Source organism: Martes martes (genome assembly GCF_963455335.1).
Source record: "Martes martes genome assembly, chromosome: 5".
In the NCBI taxonomy this organism is placed as follows: domain Eukaryota; kingdom Metazoa; phylum Chordata; class Mammalia; order Carnivora; family Mustelidae; genus Martes; species Martes martes.
The window spans coordinates 63942964-63968303 of record NC_137892.1 but is presented as its reverse complement, the minus strand read 5'-3'; the positions used below and the strand labels follow the sequence as shown (position 1 = coordinate 63968303).

General features: G+C 44.7%; 1 protein-coding gene across 10 annotated transcripts in view; it reads left to right on the top strand.

Annotated features, from left to right (window-relative positions):
• PDE8B (phosphodiesterase 8B) overlaps nt 1–25340 on the top strand; it is a gene marked incomplete at its 5' end in the record, with an annotated part of 264283 nt that overhangs the window by 146400 nt on the left and 92543 nt on the right. For all 10 annotated transcript variants that reach the window (XM_080803412.1, XM_080803414.1, XM_080803415.1 and 7 more), the window contains 5 exons: nt 5439–5629; nt 8954–9013; nt 11325–11382; nt 17366–17454; nt 24059–24137. In XM_080803412.1, coding sequence (XP_080659538.1) covers nt 5439–5629; nt 8954–9013; nt 11325–11382; nt 17366–17454; nt 24059–24137 — 477 coding nt within the window. The remainder of the gene's footprint in view (nt 1–5438; nt 5630–8953; nt 9014–11324; nt 11383–17365; nt 17455–24058; nt 24138–25340) is intronic.

Sequence of the window (25340 nt, the reverse complement as noted above, 5' to 3'; positions counted from 1 at the left end):
GGATCAGATTTTCTGCTCTTTGGATGTGTTTATGGCAGTGCAGTTACATTGATAAAACAAAATTGTTTCCTTCTGTACCTAGATTCTTAATTTAGCGTCATGTTCATACCCTTGTGTGGTCACCACTCGTAGTGCATTTATTGTGTTGATCTTTACCTGACTGTCTCACCTGCTTGCTTCCTAGGAGTGGAAACTTAGACTGTATGTCCATCCCTATCAGCTTTTTACCCCCAGTTCTTATCTGATAGATCATCAATATATACTCTTGGATTTGCCTCAGTGAATGGCCAGTAAATATTTAAAAATGGCCACCTCTGACAGACTAAGGACTGATGAATAGAAAGTTAAATACAGAAAGGGACTGTAGTGCTTAAGGTCTTCTTGGTTTTGTTCTTTGGTTACAAGTAAGAGCTGCCTTTGACAACCAAGTAAATAAATGAATTAAACATATTCATGTAGTTTTTGTCTTTGTAGATTTCAAGGAGGACTTGAGAAGCTGTGGCAGTGAGCCATCTCTGAATACTTTGACAGTAGGAGTTGAAGGCTTTTTATTGTCTCAGGTCTCAATTCCCAGCCTTTGTGTCTCTTTTGTTCAAATTCCAAATTTCTGCAGAGTATCATTAGCCTAGCTGTGCTGGGAGATAGGGACGGAGAGGCCAAGCCTGATTACATCCAAAAAAGGTAATTACTATAGTACTCTACTCTAAAATGTATATATTTTTATTTCTGTAGATTTTCCATGTAGGATTTGAATTATTGAAAACTAGGTTTGGGGCGCCTGGGTGGCTCAGTGGGTTAAAGCCTCTGTCTTCGGCTCAGGTCATGATCCCAGGCTCCTGGGATTGAGCCCTGCATCAGGTTCTCTGCTCAGCGGGGAGCCTGCTTCCTCCTCTCCCTCTGCCTGCTTCTCTGCCTACTTGTGATCTCTCTGTCAAATAAATAAAGTCTTTAAAAAAAAAAAACAGAAAACTAGGTTTGTTTTTTCATTGATTGATTGATTGATTGATTTTTATAAATGAGAAGAATATTATATTATTTAAAAAATTTTTACTTTAGTATGCCTGGGTGGCTCAGTTGGTTAAGGGACTGCCTTCAGCTCAGATCATGATCCTGGAGTCCTGGGATCGAGTCCCACATCAGGCTCCCTGCTCAGTGGGGAGTCTGCTTCTCCCTCTGACCCTCTCCCCTTTCATATTCTCTCTCATCCTCTCTCTCAAATAAATAAGCATAAATAATATAAGTAAATGAATAAATGTAAATAAAATAAAAATAAAAATAAGTAAAATTAAATAAAATCTTAAAAATAAATAAAAAATAAAATCTAAAAAAATAATAAAATAAAAAAACTTTTAAACTTTAATTCATTATTAATTGCAGTGTTAGATTCATTTTAAGTGGACAGTGCAGTGGTTGGAAAGTTCCATACATCACCCTTAAATGAGAAGAATTTTAAATACTACCCTAAGAAATTCATATGAGTGCTTTTATAATAGAGTCCTGTTCTAAAATGTAGATTTTATTAATCAGGTACAGTGAGGCCAACAGATCAGGAAAGGACTGTGATTAAATAGTTCTTAACAGTCTGCCATGCCTTGCCGTGAAGGACCACACACAGAGCACCAGGGTTGGCCAGGAGGCGGAGAGAGCAGGGGGAAGATATGGCCAAGAACCTCCCCTGTGGCTTGTGTGGGAAGGAATGGCTAAGGGGGAGGGTAAGCAAGTTTGGCTAGCATGAATCATTTCAGGGGAATCTGGGATGTAGCCATTGTCTCTAGTTGTTGGGTACTTGGTCCTGGAGTGATGAGGGCAGGTGGAGAGTGGTTCCATGCATTAAAGCATGTTAAAAGATGTGGTAAGAGTATGGGCTTTGGATTGGTTTGCCTTCGAAGGATGCTTTCCTAGGCAAGTCTTCTGCTGCCTCTACAGATGGGCCAACCCTTAGAGGCTCAGTCTCTGCAGGGTTAGCAAGGCTCTAGCTGTTGAAGCATCAGAACAGTAGAGAAATAACAAGACCTGAAGAACAGAAAGAACTGACTCCCTTTGAGTCAGTTGTGAGTTTTCATGTGAAATCTAAGTTGAAGTTCCTGACATGGCCTTACCTTGAAGTAACCCTCTGCTGTGAACTAGACTTCCCCTCTCTCCCTCTCCCCTGTCACACTGGCTTCCTTAGAGTTCCTTGAACACGTCAGGCGCACGTCCTTCTGTAGGGGCCGCTAGAACCATTCCATCTGCTACAAATACTTGCCCTTCAGAGAGCGACTTGGCTTCCTTTTTGTTCCTTCAGGCATTTGTGCATCTGTTGGTTTGTTAGTGAGGCCTACTGTACTTTTTTTTTTTTTTTTGGTAAAGATTTAATTTATTTACTTGACAGAGATCACAAGTAGGCAGAGAGGCAGTCAGAGGGAGAGGAGGAAGCAGGCTCCCTGCTGAGCAGAGAGCCCAACGCAGGGCTCGATCCCAGGACCCTGAGGTCATGACCTGAGCCGAAGGCAAAGCCTTAACCCATTGAGCCACCCAGGCGCCCAGGCCCACTCTACTTAGTGCTGCTATCAGTACCCGCTCCTGCCTACCCCTTTCTGTTGTTTGTAGATAGCATGGAACACTTTCAGCATGTTGTATCATTGGCTTGCTTATTTTGTGTGGTTTGGTCCCTCCACCTGTGCAGGGCAAAGGGTCTTTATTCTGTCCATCAGTGTACTCAAAGCAATTAAAAACAGTGCCTGGAACTTAGCAGGTGCTGGGGAAATGTTTGTTCAATAACGACATTATTTTTCCCAAAGTGGTATACTCTATTCTGAGGATACATAAGGTATATGAGATTAATCTGTAGCAATGTTCAACATGGGAGTACAGTTGTGTTCTTACTGTATTAGGCCGTTATTGCGACCAGATGGTATCCAGGAAACACGAGGTGGTGAGATTCTTGTTTAGCAATCCCTCATTTAGCCAGACATGACAGAGAAGAAACCCCTTTGTTGACTTTGAGGCTCCGTATATGGAGTTTTTCTTTGTTTTAAGATTTTATTTATTTATTTGACAGAAATCACAAGTAGGCAGAGAGGCAGGCAGAGAGAGAAGGGGAAGCAGGCTCCCTGCTGAGCAGAGAGTCCGATGCGGGACTCGATGCCAGGACCCTGAGATCATGACCTGAGCCGAACGCAGAGGCTTAACCCACTGGAGTGGCGCCCCTAGAGTTTTTCTTGTTACTACCATAGCTACCCCAAGTAGAGGGCTATCGACTTTACACACAAACCAATTGATTCTACCTGACTTTTTCATTGTAACTCTCTTATTAATAGTTTGATTTGAAGGCTTTCTCTTCATTATCAAATCTCTAAGGCGATACCCTTCAATTCTCTTGGAAGAGCCACTCCCATTTCTTCCTAGAAGTTAGCTCTGTGGTCACAAACTCTTAGAAGCACTCTGGACTGAGGAGTGGTAGACGAGGATGAGCTCTTAGTATGGCTGCCTTACGAGTTACTACGGTTGTGATTTCAAGCCATGTGCTGAGAAGAAAATGGCAAAATCCTGTTGAAAAACACTTTCCTGGAAATGTGGGCATTTGGGAAAATAGGAAATGATTTAAACAAATGTAAAGCAAATGACATTTATGATACATTTAGATTTTGATGTTGAGCTGTTGGGGAGGTTTTAGGTATGAAATGGTGTTGTGTTTTGTCAGAGAGAGAGAGAACAAGGCAGGGGGGGCAGCGGGCAGAGGGAGAGAGAGAAGCAGACTCCTCACTGAGCAGGGAGCCGGATATGGGGCTCAATCCCAGGGTCCCTGGGATCATGACCTGGGCAGAAGGCAGATGCTTAACTGACTGAGCCCCCCCAGGCACCCCTCAACAGTCTTTATCTTCAGTAGATTCATATGGTTGAAAGGATGTGATATGAAGGCTTTGCTGAAAACTAACTCTAGAGTCGAAAAGTGGGCAGGGATAGAAATGAAGCCAGATTGGCCCAGTGTTGGTTATTGCTGAAGCTAGGAGATGGGTGCATTAGGCTTATTAGACTGTTGTGTCTGTTTTTCAGTATATTGCCAATTTGTAATTAACAAAATATTTTAAAAATGTGATGGTTGGACAGTTTGTCTTTCTGAATTTAAATGAAACAGGCTCTGTATTTCATCATCAAGAATGATACTGGTTGGGACGCCGGGGTGGCTCAGTCAGTTAAGTGACTGCCTTCGGCTCAGGTTGTGATCCCAGAGTCCTGGGATGGAGCCCCACATTGTGCTTGGGGAGTCCGCTTCTCCCTCCACCTCTGCTCCTCTTCCCTGCTTATGGTCTCTCTCTCTCTCTTTCTGACAAATGAATGAAATCTATTTTTAAAAAAATGATACTGGTTTTTGGTTTAAAGGCTTTTCTTGTTGAGGGGGAAAAATACCCTTCTGTTGCTAATTCTTGAAACCAGGAGTGGACGCTGAAGAATATTCAATGTTTTATCCACTTCTTGAGATAATTAAGTACATTTATTGGACCTCTGATTTCCAGTAATAATAAAACCCTTTGTGTTTTGCAGGAAACTCTACAGGTAGTTAACTTTTACCTCACCAGATATTTACTGAGCAGCTACTAAGTGGCAGTTTGATGCTGAGCACGGGAGTGGAGGTGGGTGGGTGGGGGAGATCAGGAATATAGGCAGTTTCTTGTGGTCCTGAAGCTCCATTCCAGTGGAGAAGTTAGACCACGATCAAGCAAATAATTGAACCAGTTCAGGTGGTGGTAAGGCTGTGTCTGGCTTTCTGCCAAAGAATTGGGCTTTGGAGCCCAGGGGCTGGTGAGGGCGACCAGGGTGAAGTTCAGTACCTTCTTTCTAGTGGGGCTGCATTTCTCAATGAGGAAGAAGAGACCGGTTTTCCTCAGTTTAGCTCCATCAGCTTCTCTTTGCGGGGTCATTCTTTCCAGATTCCAGCATGGGTTGGGTATTAGAAAAACTTTATGAAGTTCCTTTGAGATCTTTCCCTTTCTGTGTCTTTAAAGGGATTTAATTGCTAAGATCAGAGAGTTGGCCTCTAGGTACTGAGGCCAACAGCACCTGCCCTGGAACCAAACATTTGTGTGGGAACCATAGTCCCAGCTGTGTTAATTATCCTGTTAATATCACCACTTAATATATTTAACAACAAAGCCAATTAGGAAATTAAAAATGAGTACCAGCCTCCCCCTCCCTGAACAACTGAGCACCCACTCCGTGCTCATGTAGGTCTCTGAGCCAGCTAGTGTGGCACCTCTGACTGGGGAGACACGATAGCCCAAAGGGAGGAAAGACCTTGTGCAAAGACACACTGGAACCAGTTGGAAGAGCTGGGATCTGAACCCAGGTCTTTTCTCTCTGGATGCCACATTTTTAACCAGTATACTGTTGGCTTGTGTCGAAAACAGTCTGTAAGGATGAAGATTGCTTGTAAGATGCTTTTTTGGTGTGTATTTCAGGTTTTGCTGATCTTTGCAAAGGAAGATAGTCAGAGTGATGGATTCTGGTGGGCCTGTGACAGAGCTGGCTACAGATGCAATATTGCACGGACTCCAGAGTCAGCCCTTGAATGCTTTCTAGATAAACATCATGAAATTATCGTAATAGATCACAGACAGACGCGAAACTTTGACGCGGAAGCAGTATGCAGGTACCTTCCCTAATGGAACATGCTCGTTACACGTTCACGTAATAGCTTAAAATGACCGTCCCTAAAGACGGCTTTAGTTCCATCCCAGTATTTCTAGAATGCGTGTTGATGTTTCTAAGCAGTCTATGCAGATTTCCGTGAGGAAAGCTAGAGCTCCTCCTCATCTCACCGTTTCTGTTTTTCCATGTTTGAGTTCCAGGGAATTGAGAGGTGCGAGCTGGGTAACTCTGAAAATGTCAAGGTGTTTTTTTTCCCCCAAGTATTGCTTCTGTTTCATGCACACACACACGCGCGCACACACACACGCAAGAGACATTAAAATTCACACAGTTTTTATGATGCGAATAGGGTTTGGATTTAAACCAGATATCTTAATCTTAATTATTCCGTCCCCAAATGAACATGGGAAAAGTGTGAAATATACATTTCTCCCTGCCTGACACAGATGGGAAGATCCTACAGCAGAAGAAAATCTCGCAGGGTTCCAAACTCCCCACTTGTTTGCAGAAACACTTGCACTCCGGGGGGAAAGACATGCCTGTTCATAAATAAATGCAGTCCTAAAAGTTTGCTGTGGATGAACTGATCCATTGAGCAGAAGTGGAATGCTTTGAAGCTAGATAGCAAGAGGTCACTAATTAAATGCTAGACCAGCACAGACTCCAATTACATATGGAGCTAGAATTTTCTTGAATCTTAGTAAGTGAAATGAAAGGTAAGGAAGTGGCTTCTTAGATCCTTTGGCATCCTGACAAGAAATGATTGGATTAAGAGACATTTCTCATCAGAGGCATTGCCTTGTATTCTTTGATCCTCCTCAGTGTCTCAAAGAAGAATTTTTCTTACAGAACCTATTTTAAAATGTCTCACTGGCCTCAGATACTTACTGCACTTACTGTTGTGCATAGAAAGATTTTTTTTTTGGAAATTATTATATATATGAATAAATGTATCATAAAATATTTGGATGGTACTTTCAGTATTAAGAAATACTAAGAAATATTTAGTAAGAGATAATAAGGAAAAAAAGAAATATTTTTTCTTTTTAGATATGAGCTACAAGATAGAATTCATCCTTTATAACTAGATCTAATTTTTCTTGGTCTTAACTTAATTTCCTTAAATGATTTTGTAGTAGAAGCACTATAGTCCTTTGTGCATACATGGAATGATTTAAGACAAGATTCAGGTGTAAAAAGAAATGCTTTTTATTTGGGTAAAAGCAAAATTTAGCAGCTAAGCTTTACATCTTCCTTGAATATAAAGAAATTTAGGGTTCTTTTTTTATCTAATGTACTTCTGTCTTAGCTGCACAGAAAAACAGTGGGGGATCTGCATAGGTCAGAAGCCAGGTTGTATATCTGGGGGTGTGTTTACTGACTGCTTATATTCAGGGCAGCCAGATTCCTGAATGCGTGGCTGCCGGTACACGTCCCCCTAAGACGAGTAAGGGACACACTCCTGGCAGATAGACATTTGTTACTGTCCTCCACGGTCCGAGATCCCTGGATTTTTGAGGTAGCCTGGACCTTAGCTTGACATGCTTCCTTGGATCTCTGCCCACCAATGGCAGTCCCCCTTCGTCCTCTCAATCAGGAAGAGCTCTGGGTCTCCCTGACCGTCCCAGTTCCTTTGGAGGAATAAGAAGAGATAAGCAGCAGGAAGCAACACCAAACATGGAAGCCAGTTCCAAAAGAAGTAAGGGAGCATGGGCTCCAGCCCCATTACATTCATCATAAGTGTGTGAGCCTCTTGAGACCCACCCCTTAGAACACAGCCTAGCAGTGTAGCCTTCACCTCTCAGAGGGGTGGAAGAGGCTGCACAGGCTGAGAAGTGCTTAGTGTTTCCCTAGAGAATAGGGCAAGCCTCCGACTTGATGTATTTTTTTCATTAGGTAGTAACCGCTGTTTCTGCTGAGAATTCAGTAGGCCCTCAGGTAGGAAAAAAGGGCACCTTGGCCTTACCAGGACCTGTGCTGTGGGGTGGCTGGATAGGAAGTAGTATATGCTAGCCTGAAAAGGGGGTCTTGACTTAACTCTTCCTGTCCCACAGTGAATTAAGGTCTTGAACTTCAGGATTTTGCTCAGATGCCATTTATCTTCCAGGAGAGGCTTTACTTCCCAGGAAGACGAGAGCTGGTCACTTTCCTGAGCCTTCCACCCACATAGAGTGAGGTCGCAAGGAATAGGAAATCGGGAAAGTACCTTTTCTGAAAAAGGTCAGGAAATGTGAGAGTTGAAGGAAATGAAGCAATGCAAGCTGGCTTTTTCTAGGGGAGCAGTAGTACAAACATGTTGAAGTGGGGGAGAGCTGAAATGCCAGTAGCTAGGCAAGAGCAACAAATCCACGTTGTTTCACAAGTTACACAGGAGCTGCTTTGAGCCTTCCGTTCTTGGAGAGGACGGTTCTCTTCCCAGAGATCTCAAATAAACAGAGTCCAGACTGAGGAAATGGGTCACCACAAGCATGCTAGTTTGTACTAAGACTCAAGTATGTGGCCCTTTGTGAACAGTTCATGTAGTTCATGAGCCCGGGACAGGGACAACCCAGAATTGGAGCCACAGCACACAACAGCGCATGTTGTAAGGAGACCGATGGACCTCCAAATTCTAGATCCTTACGTGTTTTGATCCTGCTAAATTCCTAGGGAATGAGCGACCCACAGGTGGTTGTGGTATTACGGGGGTCACCAGGGACTGTGGCTGCAGAGCTAGTTCACCAGAGCGTGGCCCAGCCCTACTTCATGACCTGCTCATTGAAGGCGTTTCAGCACAAACAGCAGTACAACCAAGACAAATGAGGCAGCTCCTTGTATCTCCTTCAGATTTCAACCTGAATTGGTTGGTCCAGCTGCCAGCGAGTATTTTAATTTTTATTATAAGGTCGTCTTTCTAAGCTCTCTGCTGTTTTAAAAGGAGAAAAAAAGAGGCAATGTAGTTAGCTCCCTAAGTACAAACTGATAACTGGAGAACTGTGGGTCTGCCAGTTTCTTTGAGGAGTGGAATTTCAGTCAGAAAACATGGAATTTAAGTGGAATTTGCCAGTTTTTGAAGTGGAAAATTGGCAGATCTGACCCATTGGACAACTGCCCAGGCGTTTAAAAAAAAAGGCAGCACCACACTTTTTTTTTTTTTTTTTAAAGGAAAAACAAAGAGATTGTTCTAATCTCCAAGGGCATCTTTCTTTGTTGTCTTCGTGTGTTTTCAGACTTTCTCTTGAGAGGAAGATGGGGTTTTGTGCCATTTTTCCACATAAAGTTCCACATTTATTTGGTGTAACAAAGCCCAGATCTCCTGGTTTGACTTGGAGCCTTCTCGTTGCAGGTCGATCCGGGCCACAAATCCTTCCGAGCACACGGTGATCCTTGCGGTGGTTTCACAAGCGTAAGCTCCCCTCCATCCCCAGCTGGCAGTGGTACTGTTCATTCTGAAACGTGTGTCTGATGGAATCCAGTTTTTGAGCCCGCCGAGCAGTGGGCATGCCCTTGGCCCCACAACACCAACTTCAGATCTCCCTTTGCAGGGCTGTTCTTTGTGTTGCAAGGTTCTGGATATATTTAGGTTTCTCTCGGTTGTACCTGACTGCTCTTAACCCAGACTGGAACACATAAGGGGGGAAAAAATGGGTGCTTGTTACGTGCTAGAAATGAAGAGAAGATCTGAGGGAGATGTCTGGGGAGAACTTGTTCCCACTCACCTTTTTTCTTTGAAGAAAAGAAGTGGGAGGCTGCTTGTTTTTCACTAAAGAAGAAACAAATGACAGCATGAGCACAAAGAAGCACTAAATACACTGGGAGGAAAGGATTGTATAGTTGGGGTCAGGATCGCTCTGTGTCTAGAAGCAGGATGGTAGGATGTGTGCCTGTGCTGGAAGGCAGCAGAAGGGGGATTGGACTGTAGGTACGAGGTGGTGGAATGAGAAGCAGTTCTGCTGATCTGTCGCCTGAAATGGCCACCCCTTAAAATGAGAGACCTAAAAGGAAAAAACGTTGTTGGTACAAGCTACAGCCGTTGGAATCCTTGCAGTATCAAAATTGTTATATTCGTTTAGTGGCCATCCTTTGCTTCGGAGAGAAGAAGGCCTTTGATGAGGGCCTAGGATGCTCCTGGACTTGGCCCCATTGTGGGAGCTGGCAGAGATTCTGTGACAAGCCAGCAACAGAGGCAGGAGAGCTGAGGTCTCCCCCAGGAAAGCCTGGCCCCGGGGAGATTTGAAATGACTGTGTTCCAAAGCCGTATTGGTAAAGGAGGAAATCATGGCTTCAAAGTTTTACCTCAACGAACCACTCTTCCTTACCTATTATTCCTTAAGTGTATTTTTAAGAGCTGTGTTGCTTCACTTGATTCCTACCATGGGCCCTCTCTGGGCCAAGGAAAGGAAAGAAATTCTTCCCATTGGTTCTGTATCTCATGATCCTGGTGGGATATGGGTTCTCAAGGGGAATGAGTGAGGGAGACCAAGGTGTATTTGGCCTTCCTCACCTCCCATGAGGTGTTACCAGGATGTCCACGTCTTGCGCGTGGATTCCAGGAGTAAACCAGGCCACGCATCATAGTCCCCAAGCCTGGCTCATGCCACAGACCCAAAAGAGAAACCCAATTTTTTTTCTTTACTCTAGTCATGTAGCAGAAATGCTTACAAATCCTTGACAGATAAGAATTTGCTATGGCATGTCATTTTCCACCCTTTTCCTCCTATTTTTAAAATAAAATGTTTTGTATAGATACAGAAAAATAATAAAGCGAATGCTGAGTCTGTGCAGCCCAGCTTATGAAATAGAATGTTATTAACACCTTCGGACTCTCTTTGTGCCCCTCCTCATTTATCAGTCGAAGAAGGTAGAATCTGGAGTTCCTGAGCAGAAAAGCGAGGAGGACTGCTTTTCCCTGTAGGGAAGGCATAAGCTGTGGGGAAAGCCACAAACAAGCCCCAGGATTTCCCTTTCTGTTCTCCACCCGCTCTTCCACCCAATACCTTGTATTCCTTTTCCCTTCTCTGTTTTCCAAGGTACATACTGCATGTTACCTGCTAGCTCTTTTAGGGACCCCCTTTCTCTCTCAAAATGATGGAAGCAGAATTGTAGCCTGTCTTCGTGAGGTGCAGACCTTGTACCCAAATGAGGTTCTGAGACCCAGCTATAGGCTCAGTACAGGAAACCTTCCCATGAAATGAGGGACCGTCATCTGGTTTTTTTCTCTTTTCCCCTTCCAGTGTGGCATTCCTGACGACGCTTCTTTTGCGCTAGGCTATGGGGTGCTGTAGTCTGTAGTGCCAGCTGTCTTCTTCACATTGGGAGTTGGACCTAGCCAGGGCTTGGGTTGGCAGTTGTGCTTCCAGAGGGTTTGGGGACAGCATAAAGGACAGTGGTGTCTGGGATGAGCACGGCACCTACCTTGTCCCATCCATTTGTTGCAACTTTCAGGGGCAGCCCAGCTTTGGGGATGGCCACTCGTGTGTACCTGTGGTGATGCTTTCAGGCACACTGCTGGAGTTTTCTCAACTGTTCATGTTCTTTTTGCATCTGGAAGGCAGACATGGGTCCTGGAAGGCAGGTGCATCCCATGGGCACACGCTGGTCAGGAAGCCACTGTTAGAGCGAATGCCATGCTTGCCTCATTGCTCTCTCTCCATGTTTCAGTGTGAGGAACCCTGGTTTGTATCTACTGAGTGACTGCATTTTCTGCTTTGCTGCAGATCGGGTGACCGTGAAGAGGCCTCAGTCCTCCCTCTCCTGCATGCAGGCTTCAACAGGGTATGTATGGAGGAGGTGACTCAGCATCTCCCTGCGGTACAGATGCCCCCCCCACTGCCCCCCATGACCTTCGTGTAACAGCGCAGCCATAGAGCCACACAGAAGCTCTAAGACAGTTGAGCTCCAGGACTGTGAGGGGAAGGAAGTAACTGTTCTCTCACAGGAGGGGAACAAGCAACCACTAGTTGGGCTTTTTCCTTCATAACTTCATGCGTCCTAGTTACAGGAACACAATGACCTAAAAACGCATCTTCCCACACCAGGTCAGAATTCTGTAGTCCCAAAGTCACATCCCTTAAATGAGTCCCATGAATGAGATTTGTTATATGTCTGTGGATGTTAGATACAGTTAAGTCCACCCAGTTGGCACCCAGGAGTCTGTTGGTCAAGGTTTCACCAGAGCTTATACCCCAAGGATAGGCCCATGTTGGCATTTGCCTCTGTGGACTCCTGGTTTAAACCATAAACATCAGCAAAGGCAAGGTCTGTGAGTGACAACTATGGGAGTAACACTGGCGTTCAATAGGAAGCTTAAGATGGAGGACTCCAGGGGTCATGTCACCAAGACAGACACACGATTGTTCCTGGTTTCACTCCTCATGAGCCCACCGTAGAAGCACCAGAGGCTGCTGAGAGCATCCTTGCATGTGGAGGTGAGGCTCGTGCACGCCCAGCCCTGCCTCACAGAGACCTGGCAGACTGTGTTAGCAGGACGAGGGAAGTCATTCCGCGCTGACCACATGGCCTCCCCACCCCCTCCCTGTCTGGTCTAGGGGAAAGAGAGCTCTGTGGTGATGACGACCTCCCCCACCCCAGCACTCTGTGTTGCTCTGTGGGAGCCCCTCCTCTGATCTTGCCCCATGGGGATAGCAGGGGAGTGTACATGGGTCAACCACTGGGAATCTGACCCCCAACTGAAAAGGGGGTGGGGCTTGGCATACCAAGTTCATACCTGTGGGGTCCAAGTAGTCACCCCATGCAGCTGTTTTGCTCATCTGCAGAACCCCGTCACAGGCGCACCTGACCAGGGAGCTCGGCAGGGTACAGATCTAGCTGATTGGGATCCTCAGCTGAGGAGTTTTACTGGCTCTATTCCTGGTTTGCCCAGGCAAGGAATGGAATCCCAGCCCCAGCTTTTGTGGAGTGTGTCTTCAGGCCCTGTCTGACTGGCAGGGCTAGCAACAGCTCCTGGAAGCAATACAGCCCAGTGGCTCTCGAGCCGAGAGCGGGACATGTAGAGCTGATGGTCCCCAGAGTCAAGGCCGTACCCAGCCTGGAGTGTTCTGTGCTACATACTTGGCACAGGCAGAGGGATTAATTCATAGCCAAGGCTGAGGGTAGCTCCCAGCGTCTCCCAACCTGCAGAGCCTGTTTAGAGAATTGAGAGTAGCCTGGAGTGACCCCTCCCCTTCTTGCCCAGGCAGGGAAGGTGAAACCTAGCCACACTGGCTCTGCAGAGTGTCTTCCAGCCCCTTCTGCCCAAAATGGCTAGGGATGACTCCTGGCAGCCCTGTGGTCCAGCAGCAGTTAGCAGAGAGGCAGGCCCGCAGAACTGAGAGTTTGCGTAACAAAGCCAATGGCCCCATTCAGTCTGGGAACTTGGCAAGCAGGCCTGCTTGAGTTAAGACAAAGAGTTCTATTAGTTTTAGAGATGCTTCTCCCGCCTTGCTGAGGCAGGAAATGTCATTCATAGCCCCACTTATCACTGAAAGCAGCCTTTAGCCTGTCCAACCAGGGAACCGAACCAGAGCCTGCAGGAAGGTGCATAGTCTACTCTGCAGCCCTACGTACCATGGTGCTTGGACAGGGAGTACAGTGCAGAACTGGGGTGACCAGTTCTGGCCACCTGACCAGGAAATACAGTGCACACTCTGGCCTAATTTGAGCTATGCAGGCCTTGGTTCCCATCCTGCTGCCCTCTAGGGCTGGAAGGCTAGTTCCTAGCCTCATCCACTAAAGAATATAGTCCCCAGAAGTAAGCCTGACTAGAAATTTGAGTCAACTGTTGAACCTGTCCTAGAGCTTCACTTGGGTAGGGAATCAAGTTGGCAGCTGTTCTCAGCCAGGAGCACATGCCCCTCCCCCCTCCTGAGAGTCTGAACACTGGCCTTGCCCTGAAAGAGACCATAATAGTATGTTCCACCTATCCAGGGTCATTACCAGAAATCCCACTCAAAAACCCAAACTGAGTTGACTGATGATGACAGTTGTGTCTGCCGGAGGAAACCTATGAAGTCTACAAGATGAGCCCAGGTACTCAGATGCACAGATAACAACATGAAGAATCAAGGATCATGAAAAATTGGGTCGATATGACAACATCAAAGGAAACTGATAAGGCTCTAATAACTGACTTGAAAGAAATGGAGATCTATAAATTGTCAAGGAAGTCAGAATAATCCTCTGAAGGAAGTTGACTAAAACTGCAAGAAAACACACCACTTAGGAAAACAGTTGCATGAACAAAATGAGAAGTTTGACAAATAGCAGCCATCAAAAACAAATAAACAAAAAGCCCCCCCAAAACCAAACCGAAAAATCCTAGAAGTGAAAAGCACAAGAACAAAAGAATTCAGTAGAGGGTTTCAAAAGTAGACTAGACTATGTAGAAGGAAGAATCCATGACCTGGAGGATACTACTTTGGAAATTACCCCATTATAGAGGAGTAAAAAGACAAAATGAGGAAGAGTGAAGAAAGCCTACGGTGATCATGGGACACAATGGGAAAAAAATACCTATAATATTTTCATTATAGGTATTACAGAAGAAGAAAAGGAAGGAAAGAAAGTATACTTAAAGCAATAATGGCTGAAAACTTCTGAACCTGGGGAGAGAAATGGACGTCCCGATCCATGAGGCCCAGAGGACCCCCAAATACATTGAACCCAAATACAAAATGCTACTTTGCTATCCTGGGTTTAAAAAAAAAAAAAAAAATCTGGGTTTAAAAAAAAAAATGTGGTCCTAGACCACAGAGGAGCCGGAATTGCTTGTGTAACGTGGTAGTTTTGTGCTTTGGTATGCTTCAGTGTGGAAGTAGCAGTGCTAGGTAAAATATTAAAGGTAGCATCATGGTTCACGTGTGTAAGAGAAACAAACGTTTCTTCTTAGCAGGGTCGCTTACTCTCCTGATAGTTTTGTCCATCTCCTTTTTCAAGGGCTGGCATTTGGTTCTGAATGCTGTTGCTAGGTGCTGTGCCTTAATGAGAAGGCCTAAGACAGTGCTTCTGAGTTTTGGAATGGAGAATTGCAAAAGAAAAATTGCCAATCTATGTGGCTGAGACGGACTCTCTTACTCATTTTCTGAGAAATAATGTAAAATTCACTGGTTTCCTAGGTTAAATTTTTGGTTAAATGTTGACCCCCATCCCATCATTGTTCTTCACCTGTGAGGCAGAATCTTGGGTGTATGAGGGTACAGGGGTTTCCTCATTCTCCTGACACCCTCTAGGTTCTGTCAACAAGGAGGCATGTGGGTGCTGTTAATTGTCCTTCTGGAATTCGGCTTTTAGTTCATTGATCCTACCTCTCTGACTGATGTAGGTAATTGTGTCCTGGCTGGAGGGCTGAGATGACACATTTACTACCAGGAGAGACCCCTGGTCCTCTTTGGGTGCAAATGCCACTAAACAAATTGAGGAGGAAAAGCCCACTGTTTCCTTCTTATTTCTATGGAACCTGTCAGTCACCTCTTGTAATGGCAGCTCTAGCGGGTTTCATTTACCTTTGTCAGGATATGGTGCTGCTTTTTTGCAGACAGCCACTTGGGCAACACCCTTTGTGGGAGCGTGAAAAATGGTACCTGTCAGGGATTGCCCGGTAATTTTTAGCACTGGGTCTGATCAAGGCCGGTGGCCAGCTAGGTCAGAGTGCCCCCAGAGAGCTGGAGCTCTTCTGCAAGAAGCGCACTGCACCTGCTGGGCCTTTCCCTCCCGAGTTACTATGGCTCAGAATCCGCTAAAGCTGCTCTCCAAGTGGCTAGTCTCCTTTTTTGGGTAAAATCTTGTCTTTGGCAGCTTTCTCCCCAAGCACCCTTCCAAATATGCCCGCTATTCTTGCCTTCTTTGAGGTTGTTTCTCATCTCTGGTTTGTTTTGATTGTATTAAATCATCTGCTGAATCTAAGCTCTGTGTTGTTAGCCGATTGGCCACTGTGTCAGCCTGGGGGTCCCTGAATGGCGATCCAGAAACAAATTGTGCCATCAGATACTCCACAGCAGCTCACCTTGAAGCTTTAGTAGCTGTGTGTAAGCGGCCAACCATACGGGGCTCAGTCCGCTGCGAGCCTTTCACAAACCAGTTTCTTACTTAGCAAAGGGTGATCACAGTGGCATCACTGTGAACCTCGGTGTGCCCCCTTTTCCATGGGCATGACACTTCCTCACCAGGTGTTCATGGAGTACTTACGAGGCGATAACAGTGGGCCAGGCCTAACAAGGCTACGTAGGTTGGACACAGCTTCTCCCTGGGGAGGCTTCCTCCGGAGGAGAGAGTGGAGCACTAAGACGGATCGCTGGTCACGCTCCATTTGAGGGGATTTGCTTAATCCTCATCTACACTTGAGAGATTTAATATTTTTTCCATTTTTGCAGAGGAGGAAACAGACTCAAAATAACTAATGAGCTTGCCAGAGCTTCTGATCATGACAAAGTTAAGATGGAACAGTGTGTTATTGAACTCCAAACTCTGTGGGGAGTTCAATAAAATCTAAGTTAGTAATTAAAAATGGAAGTGAAACTATAGTATGATTTTATATACAGACTTTATGTACTGATTTTACTTACTATAATTAATGTATTACATATATATGTACATATAGGTTTTGGAACCTAAGAAAAGAAAAATAAACCAAATGTGATGATAGCTCTAGCTTTTGACCCTGTCGGTGACTTGGGGGCTTTTTTCTTTGGGTTTTTCTGAATTGATACATCTCTCTCTCTTTTTTTTAAGATCTCACCTATTTATTTGAGACCGAGAATGAGTGTGGCAGGGGCAAGGGTAAAGCAGACTCCCCACTGAGCTGGGAGCCTGACTCAGGGTTTGATCCCAGGGCCTTGAGATCCTGACGTGAGCCAAGGGCAGACACTTAACCGACTGAGCCACCTAGACACCCCTGCATTTATATATCTTAAATGAACATGTTTAACTTCTATAATTAAAAATAGACAACAAAAGTTAACTACTGAAGTTGGTGTCTTAAAAAAAGAAACCTGCCCAACTGTGTTGATTGCAACGTTTTGAAACTTATTTTTATCCCAGATCCTTTTTAGTATCTTAAAAAGCATCCACTAACAATGCTCAAAGCTTGGCTGCAGGCTCTTACATACTCTTCACCCATCCAGAAGTTCAGCCTGAACCTTAACCGTGTTTAGCTTTGCTCTGCTATGAAAAGAGAAAATATTTCTCTTCTCTCTGTGTTCATGGCTTCCCCACTTTGCATACCCCTTACCAACTTCCCCCTGGAATAGTGGGAGACCAGAGGTATTTGTTCCCTAAGGGAGAAGCCACGCATGGCAGAGTGTGTGTGTGAGACAGAGATGGAGGGTGCTTTCGGCAGTCAGAAGATGAGGAAGTACGCAAAGAAGGGTCTCTTCCCTTGCAAAGGGTCCTTCATACTGTGGCACACACTGAACATGCTTTCAGGAGACTTCTCTTAGCACAACTGAAGCACAGGTGTCCCAGTAATTCACAAGGTCGGGGAGATAGTCAGTGCCCTTGTGTGTTTATTTTCCTGTGCGTATTCGTAATGAAGTTTTTCCCCGCCTTTGCATACAGTATAATCTGGTCTGTTGTTTCTCATACATTTAAACAAGCATTTCAAACAGTTTGACTATTCTTTTTTTTTTTTTTAATTATCTCAACTCATTTCAACTTGTCAAGTTGTCTTATGTAACAGAGTTACCTGGGGTGGGGAAAACTAAGCTCATCTGACTCTTTCAGAAGTAATTGTATGTCTTACATGTTATCTTTGTTTTCTTTTCAGAGATTTATGGAGAATAACAGCATAATTGCTTGCTATAATGAACTGATTCAAATAGAACACGGGGAAGTTCGCTCACAGTTCAAATTACGGTATGTAACAAAGTAAGAAGGGACACGAGGGCAACAGTGGTATAGGGAAGCTTTCGCCACGAGGCTGCTGTTCACAGGTTCCTGGCGAAATCCCAGGGATTTTGAAACTGTGAAATAGGTGATGGTAGCTGGTAAATGGCAGATTCTACACGGGGAGCCCTTTGCTTAAATGAAATAAATGAGAAAGCATTTCTTGTTTGGACAATATTTTCCACTATTTACAACAGTTTTAAAATTAGACTCGAGGAAAAGTACTATGTAATTTTCATATACTTAAATTGGGATTAAGAGTAGCCTTTGAGGATTACTTTGTATTTACTACTTCAACATTTATAAATGCCTGTGTGGGTTGTGAGGAATAGGGGCAAACCAATGGGTATATTTATTAGGCTACCCATAATAACTGTTATGTAACCATGATGGTCATTTCATTCGGTCTGTTTGTGACTTCAGTATACAAGGAAATATGTTCAAGAAATCTTAAGTCTCATTACAGGCATATAGTGCTTTAAAAACAGGCTTTTCATGATGCTTACCTCTGAGATGGGCTCATGTAGACGTTTAGCTGCTGGTAGGATATTCTGCTTCTGGGACATCTTGGGATATGAGGGCCCCAGCTCATGGCTGGTTTTGCACAAGCTCCGCATTCTACCACATTCTCAGACCCTGATCTCTTCAACCTACCCCCCTTGAGTAGAGAGAAGGGCAGAGAGAAGGCTCTTGCCAACCCATATCCCGGGGTGGGGGAAGATGTCAGCGAGGGGCTCTGCAGTCCTATAGCCCCTCCAGGCTGGTGGATGCCAGAAAGTCCTCAGCATGGCTTATCCCTCTGGCCAACCCAGAGGTCATGATAGTTTCAGGCTCAGTGAAAAATAAGATTACACCTCAGTGTAATGATGAGACTTCCCTTGATTACTTAATTTGCAAAGAGGACAAAACCATTTATAAACTTAATTTCTTTCTGACATCCTTGGAAGTAAAGTGGATTGACAGAAACCCACAAAGGCAGTTTTTTTGTGGTTTTACCCTGATTAGAGAAGTAATTTCTTGATGGACAGAGAACTTGAAGAAATAGTGTTGGGAGGGGTGCCTGGGTGTCTCAGGCAGTTAGTTAAGCGTCTGCCTTCTGCTCAGGTCATGATCTCAGGGTCCTGGGATCAAGCCCTGCCTTGGGCTACCTGCTTGGCGGGGAGTCTGCTTCTCTTTTGCCATCTGCCCCCACCTCCCTTGCTCGTGCTCTTTCTCACTCTCTCAAATAAAATCTTAAAAAAAAAAAACAAAAAAAAACACCAGTATGGAGATAAACAATCACTTTCTTAGGTGGGAAAGTATTTTTTTAAAAAATCAAACTAGTAGAAATTTGGGTATTTTAACCATCTATAGTGAGGAATATTGCTAAGGATTTTTAAATATAAAAGTTAAGCTTAAAGCCCTTGGTTTCTTTGTATCCTTGTTCTCAGCTTCAGGGGGCTTCATAAAATTGAGAAAACTCATTGCCTTTTCTTTAAGCAATTTCTAATGCTTATTGTACATTGTTTTTATTCCTTGGGGTTTCTACTATTTTTCACTGAGGATAGAAAGACTGCTTTTAGAGGTTTTCAAAATAGAATTAGAATAAGAGGGGTTTCATTTTGTTTTAATTCTTCAGCCACGTATATCTACAACAGAAATGAACAGCAGTCCCCATACCGCTCCGGTAGTTAATTCCCTCATTGGATTTTAAATAACTGCGTTTTGAGTTCTCTTCAGCAACATTCCATGTGATGGCTTCAGTAGGAAGTTCAAAGGTGCCTTGTTCACAGCAGGGCAAAGGCAGAGTCTGGTAATTTGAAACAAACATTTTCAGCCAGCACAAGGGTTAAAAGAAAGGGCTTCACGTCACTGTGCTCATGAGATTTGCTTCGAGCCAGGGCACTGAACGCTTTGGAAGGTCTCCTTAGATTCAGAACTTGGCCAGGTCCTAAGTACATAGCGCTAAGTAGATTCTGTAACTTCTCAGGCCTCCCTGATTGGAGCTGGCTGGAGGGGTTGGCCCCATTGTGGGGGTCGTAATGAAAAGGTTCAGGTTAGTAATAGAAATCAATGTGAAGTTGGTTAGTGGACTTGACCCCAGCAGGCCGTGGTGCCAGGAGGCTGGGTTTGCCCCATGTGCGGATCCCTTTCCACAGCAGCTTAAGTTTGGCTGGTCAAGGGCCTCTCTCCCCAGTCACGAGCCACCAGCATGACAGCAGCCCCTGTGGTGGGCAAAGGAAAGCCAGAATCCTTCACAGAAGGCCAGAGAAGGACCAAGTGGTCAGTTTCTTCCCTTATGCTTCGCATGGTTCTGCCTCAAGCATCTCTAACTTCCTTCCCTCTTTTGCAGAAGGTATGTGTGCCCGTTTGACTTTTCCTGCATACCCTATATCTGGGCCCCGCAGTCGGGGTGTGATGACCCATTCTTTGACCTCCCCAGCTCCTTTGAGGACCTCGAAAGAACCCACCTGCCTCTCAGAGTCAGGGAAGCCGCTCTGTCACTTGCTGCCATTGGGGAAAATGAGGCTTTTTATTACACAATGCCAGAATAATTATAGTCTAATTATATAATAGTTTTCTTTGCAGTTCCTCCCCCAGCTGCAGCTAAATACGTGACATTACTAGCATTCTGCAAGGACAGGCTGTACTGCACGGAAGATGTCAAATGTTGAAGGTAGAAACTTTTGTCCGGGTCTTGGTTTGTGGTAATGAAATTTCACCAAGACAAAAGAAGGATCATGTGATCAAACAGATACTTAATTTTGAAATTCCGTGATAAAGAATAACTTCTGAAGAGAAGAAATAAATCCTATGTCTGCATGCTTGATGAATTACTGCATTAAGCAGGACAAGTCATGGGGACTGGGGAAAGACGGGGTAAATGATGACCACTTACTTCTACCAATGTTTCTATGTCTTTATGATGAAAAGAACTGTTATCCAAAATGCAGATAAGATTTAGCTCCTTAGCAGGAATTTAAACTGATCGGTTGATACTAACACGGTACAAGCTATTATATGTTATTGGTCTGATATCTGTTAGCCAGGACTTGGACTCGAATTGTCAGGTTTAGTTTACTCCCGATCTTAAGACCGTAGCAGTCCTCCATTTCAGCAAGAACCTGAGTCTCTGAGGGACAGAACTTTGTATTCCACGGAATGCTACGCTTCTCAGTATCCATAGAAGTTTCTAGAGGGCTGTATCCTGGCATAGACCCTGGTGACCGGCCCTGTGCTCCAGGAATAGAGTCCAGCTGTGAAGCCTTCGAGTCACTGGTCCCTGTGGCTTCGCTGCCCAGGGTTGGTGCTGACAAGGAACAAGTCTGTGAGCCCCTGGCCATTGCTGCTTCCCTCTTCCTACCCCTCCTGGACCCTGCTGGCCTGTGGATTGCGGTTCAGGTTTAGGTTTCCCTGAAGCCAGCACCGGCGCAGGCCTACCTTGTTGCAGGCAGCCTTGGCTGGTATACATGTGTGTTGAGTAGATGCTAGAGTATCCTTGGCAAGGGGATGTGGGGACAGTACAGGAGATAACACAACCCGACCATCCCAGCCGCAGTGGACAGAGGAAAACACTGAGAGCTAGGGAGACTCTGGACATGATCACTGCTACCCAGCATGTCAGTGGCAGTGTTGGGAGGATGGGGGGTGGTCCAGACACCCTGCTATTCAGTCTGAGAACCCCTGCACCCCATCATACCATGATGTTCTTTGTAGACGTCACACCAGGGCCCCTGTGATACTTGCTGTGTGCAGAAGGACCTTCAGGGGCCTTTACGAAGGTGAGGCGTCCTGGTTCCATGGCCTGCCCTCCGTGGGTTTCCAGGTCGAGTTTACCCTCCCTTTGAGCTGTTTCCAGTTTTCCAACTTCTTAACCTGAAAGGTAGAAAACTCAATCTGAGGCACAGTTACATGGTTCCTGAGAATAGAAAATGAATACCGCTAAGGCTGTTCTGCATGAAGACTATCAATAATTAATAAAGCAATTAAATTCCCAAACTCTAGGAATATGATTTAAATTGATTACCTCACTTTGCTGCAGGTTTATTTAAATAGAACCATCAACCAAATTGGTTTTAAAGCCTGGGTCTGAACAGTGCCATCCAGCCTGCCACTGGGAGAAAACAGCCTACTGGCTCCACACGTTCTCCCTCCACCGTTGGTACGAATTTGCCTTGTTCCACTGGGTGTTACACCAGCATTTTATGCTTTGTGGATCATCACACAATGAATATTTCATAGATGGATTTCGGCAGTGGGAGCCGAGGTCTTCCATACGAGCAGCTGTCGAATTGACCAAAACAGCAACAGGCTGAGGTACCCGTTTAAAGCTTTAGGTGAGGCGGACAGGCACTTTCAGAAAATGGGCAGGAGAGGAATTTGTCACTTGATAAAGTAAGTTACAGCTCAATTATCCAGCTCTCAAATGGAAGGGTTAGTCCACACACGGTGTGCTCTTCCACACGGGACTCCTGGAGGATGGGATACCCTTTCTTGTGCTGCCGGGCTGGGTTCTGGACCCACATGCCTGGAAAATACTACTGACGAGACGAGCTCTTGTTTGCCTCTTTGTGAAAGGCAGTGTAGTCAGGATTTGGTAATAGTTTGAAAATCTTCTTTTATTCTTTTTTTCCCTCTGTTAAATGATCTCATTTACAAATGCAGCAAGGGCATTAAGAGAGTCCACGGTCCAAATTAGACTGGCGCCATTGAAATAAGGAAACATACTGCATCCGTCAAGAATGTCTGAGGAGTTGGGCTTATCTTCTCCTCTGCTTACCCCATTGTGATTACTTACTTAGCTGCCCACACCGGTCCCTTCATCTCTGCAGCTATGGGAACCGTACTCTTCAATGGAATAAGATCTTTTACTCACCATCCAGATTACCTTGCTAATATTGAATATGGTTTTCGGTTAGATATTTCAGGGATACTCATGAGAAAAGATAGGTTATGATTCATTTTCCTTCTCAGCACTAACCTTTGAAAGGGTTAGAGAGTAAGGAAATACTGTCCTGGGAGCTTATAAATAATACTAAGGGTTATATGCTGAATTCTTTTTTCTTTAAGATTTTATTTATTAATTTGAGAGAGGAATGGGGAGAGGCAGAGTGAGAGGGAGAAGCAGACTCCCCCCTGAGTGGGGAGCCTGATGTGGGGCTCGATCCCAGGACCTGGAGACCACAACATGAGCCAAAGACGCTTTACCATCTGAGCCACCCAGGTGCCCCATGCTTAATTCTTGTATTATTCAAAGCACTTTGAGAAATGCCTCACATAAACTGTTTTGATTTTTTACTGCAACCTATAAAGTGGGTGTTATTCTCATTTTATAGATGAGGAAGCTAAGCTGGGGGCCAGCAAGGATACAAAAGTCCCATAACTGGCAAAATACAGAATCAGACTTGACTCCGTTTTTTCTGCCCTGTCCCTTGTCAGTAGTTTATTTTTTTTTTTTAAAGATTTTATTTATTTATTTGACAGACAGAGATCACAAGTAGGCAGAGAGGCAGGCAGAGAGAGAGGAGGAAGCAGGCTCCCTGCTGAGCAGAGAGCCCGATGCGGGGCTCAATCACAGGACCCTGGGATCATGACCTGAGCCGAAGGCAGAGGCTTTAACCCACTGAGCCACCCAGGTGCCCCCCTTGTCAGTAGTTTAAAACGATGGCGAAGGTAGCTGCCTCTATGAGTGGAAAAAATTAATAACCTCTTAAGAGTCTGTTTTAAAAGGAGCAAAATCAATGAAGTAAACCTGCCTTTTTTTTTTTTTTTTTTTTTTTTTAATGAGTAAGAAAGCCCTCACTGGGATTCTTTAAATAGCCAGTACAAATAACAAAGCTCTAGTAACTAGCTACATACTTTCTGTGTTAGGTAGTAAATAACTTGCTGTATTTGGAGTTGCACTAGGTTAGAAGGTACTTAAAATTCTAACCAAGAAACTGAGAAGTTGAAATGATTTCGAATATTCTCCTTGGACAAGAAAGGTCACTCAGGCAAATGCCTTACCTGGAAGGCTGTACGAGTAGAGTAACCAGGCCAGGGGAATTCTGCCAGATCTGCCTTCTATCATGCCAGGGGCTGTGGCTGAAGGCAAAGTACCATATAAAGGCTTGTTTATCAGAGACGATGAAAGTAAGAAAGGAGGAAAAAAATGTCTCTGTGTCTGTTGCAGACAGAATACCTGAGATTCAGTTTGGGCTTAATTGAGTTCTCCTCATTGCTGGGGTCTTGACTTCTCCCTGGCCACACTAGCAATGACACAGAAGAGCGCTGACATAGACTCAGGAGACCTAGAAGAGGGTCTCCTGCAGCTGAGTTCTCTCATGTCAGTGTTAAGGTTTCATTTGGCACATAGGTAGTTCATTCCATGATCCATGAAGAGTTGGCTGGATTACAGTCCTTCGTGTCCTAGTCACAGAAATGGATGCTGTTGTTTATTCAAATTAACTAGTTGAGTTTGAAAGGCTAGGGCGTTTACTTCCTTCCAAAAGGGCATGGTTTTAATGAATTGCGGGCAACTGTTTACTTTGATAAATTAACACATAAATGCAAATGGTTTTATGGCTGCACTAACGTCAGTCTTCTGCAATTTCAGGGCCTGTAATTCAGTGTTTACAGCCTTAGACCACTGTCATGAAGCCATAGAAATTACAAGTGATGACCATGTGATTCAGGTACGGAGACACTTTTTACCTGGAGATGTGAAAACAGAACCTTTCAAGTTTGAGCCATCCTTTCTCCAGGAACCTTGCCATAAGTCTTACATTTTTATATATTATCTTTGGAGAAAAGAACATCAAAGTATGTGAAGAAAACTGATGGACTTAGTTTAAGAACTAGATCTCCAACAAGAATAAACAACGAGTTAGATTAGAACCTGTGATTTCTTTGACCAAGATAGGTGAAATTCTTTGACCATTTGTAAAGACAGCATTTACATGACACAGAAGTAAGTCAGAATTACAGAGTAAATGATGAATGCCTGTGGGGATGAAATATTTCAACAGTCCTCATTTATTTGCCTACAGTTGGTTTCATAATTATAGAGCTATCTTGTATGGTCAAGTTACCTTCTGAAGGAAATGTGTATAGTACACAAACCTTTTATGAAGTAAAGTCCTCTTGTTCTATTTGTTGGGAGGTAAGACCTTTACACTTCAACAGTATTCTGAAATGTAGACTTGACCATCGGTAGTACCAGCCTGCCTGCAGTTGGCTCGCACAATGGCACTGAGTTTACACTTGGTACACTTGGGTTCATCAGTAGAAACCAGACACGGTGCCCCACGACAGAGCCCCTACCGCACACAGACAAACCCTGCTCTCAGGCCCAACCATCAGCAGGCTATCCTGCCTAGGCCCCCTCATAAACAGGTCCATACCATTACCTCCTCTCCCTTCACTGACTCTGTGAAAGAGTGCTCCATAATACAGATGGGAAAACTGAGGCCAGCAAGGTCAAGGAATTTACTCAAGGAAAGCCCAGTAGTAAATATTGGAACCAAAATATGTAGCCATGTCTTTCTGACTGTAAAGTCTTCCTTCTTGGCTCCTGGCCTGACTCTGTCTATAGAAGTTTTCTGGCTATTTGGTGCAGTGAGTCTGGAAGCTTCCTCGTGTTGGCTACCTGTCACTGCCTGCCTGCACACACACAGGTCTGCACCCTGCACCACAGAGGAAACCAGACATGTTTGCTACTGACCAAGTACACATCTCCCATTCCTCTCACTTACATCCAGACGGGAACGCTCAATTCCAGTCATGGAACATGTTTGCTTTGTACCCCCCCTCTGATAGTGATCTCTGTAACAAGCAGAAGGGGCTCCCTGCTTTCCCTGCCTTCCCTGTTGGTAGTCTGAACAGGGAACAGAGTCCAT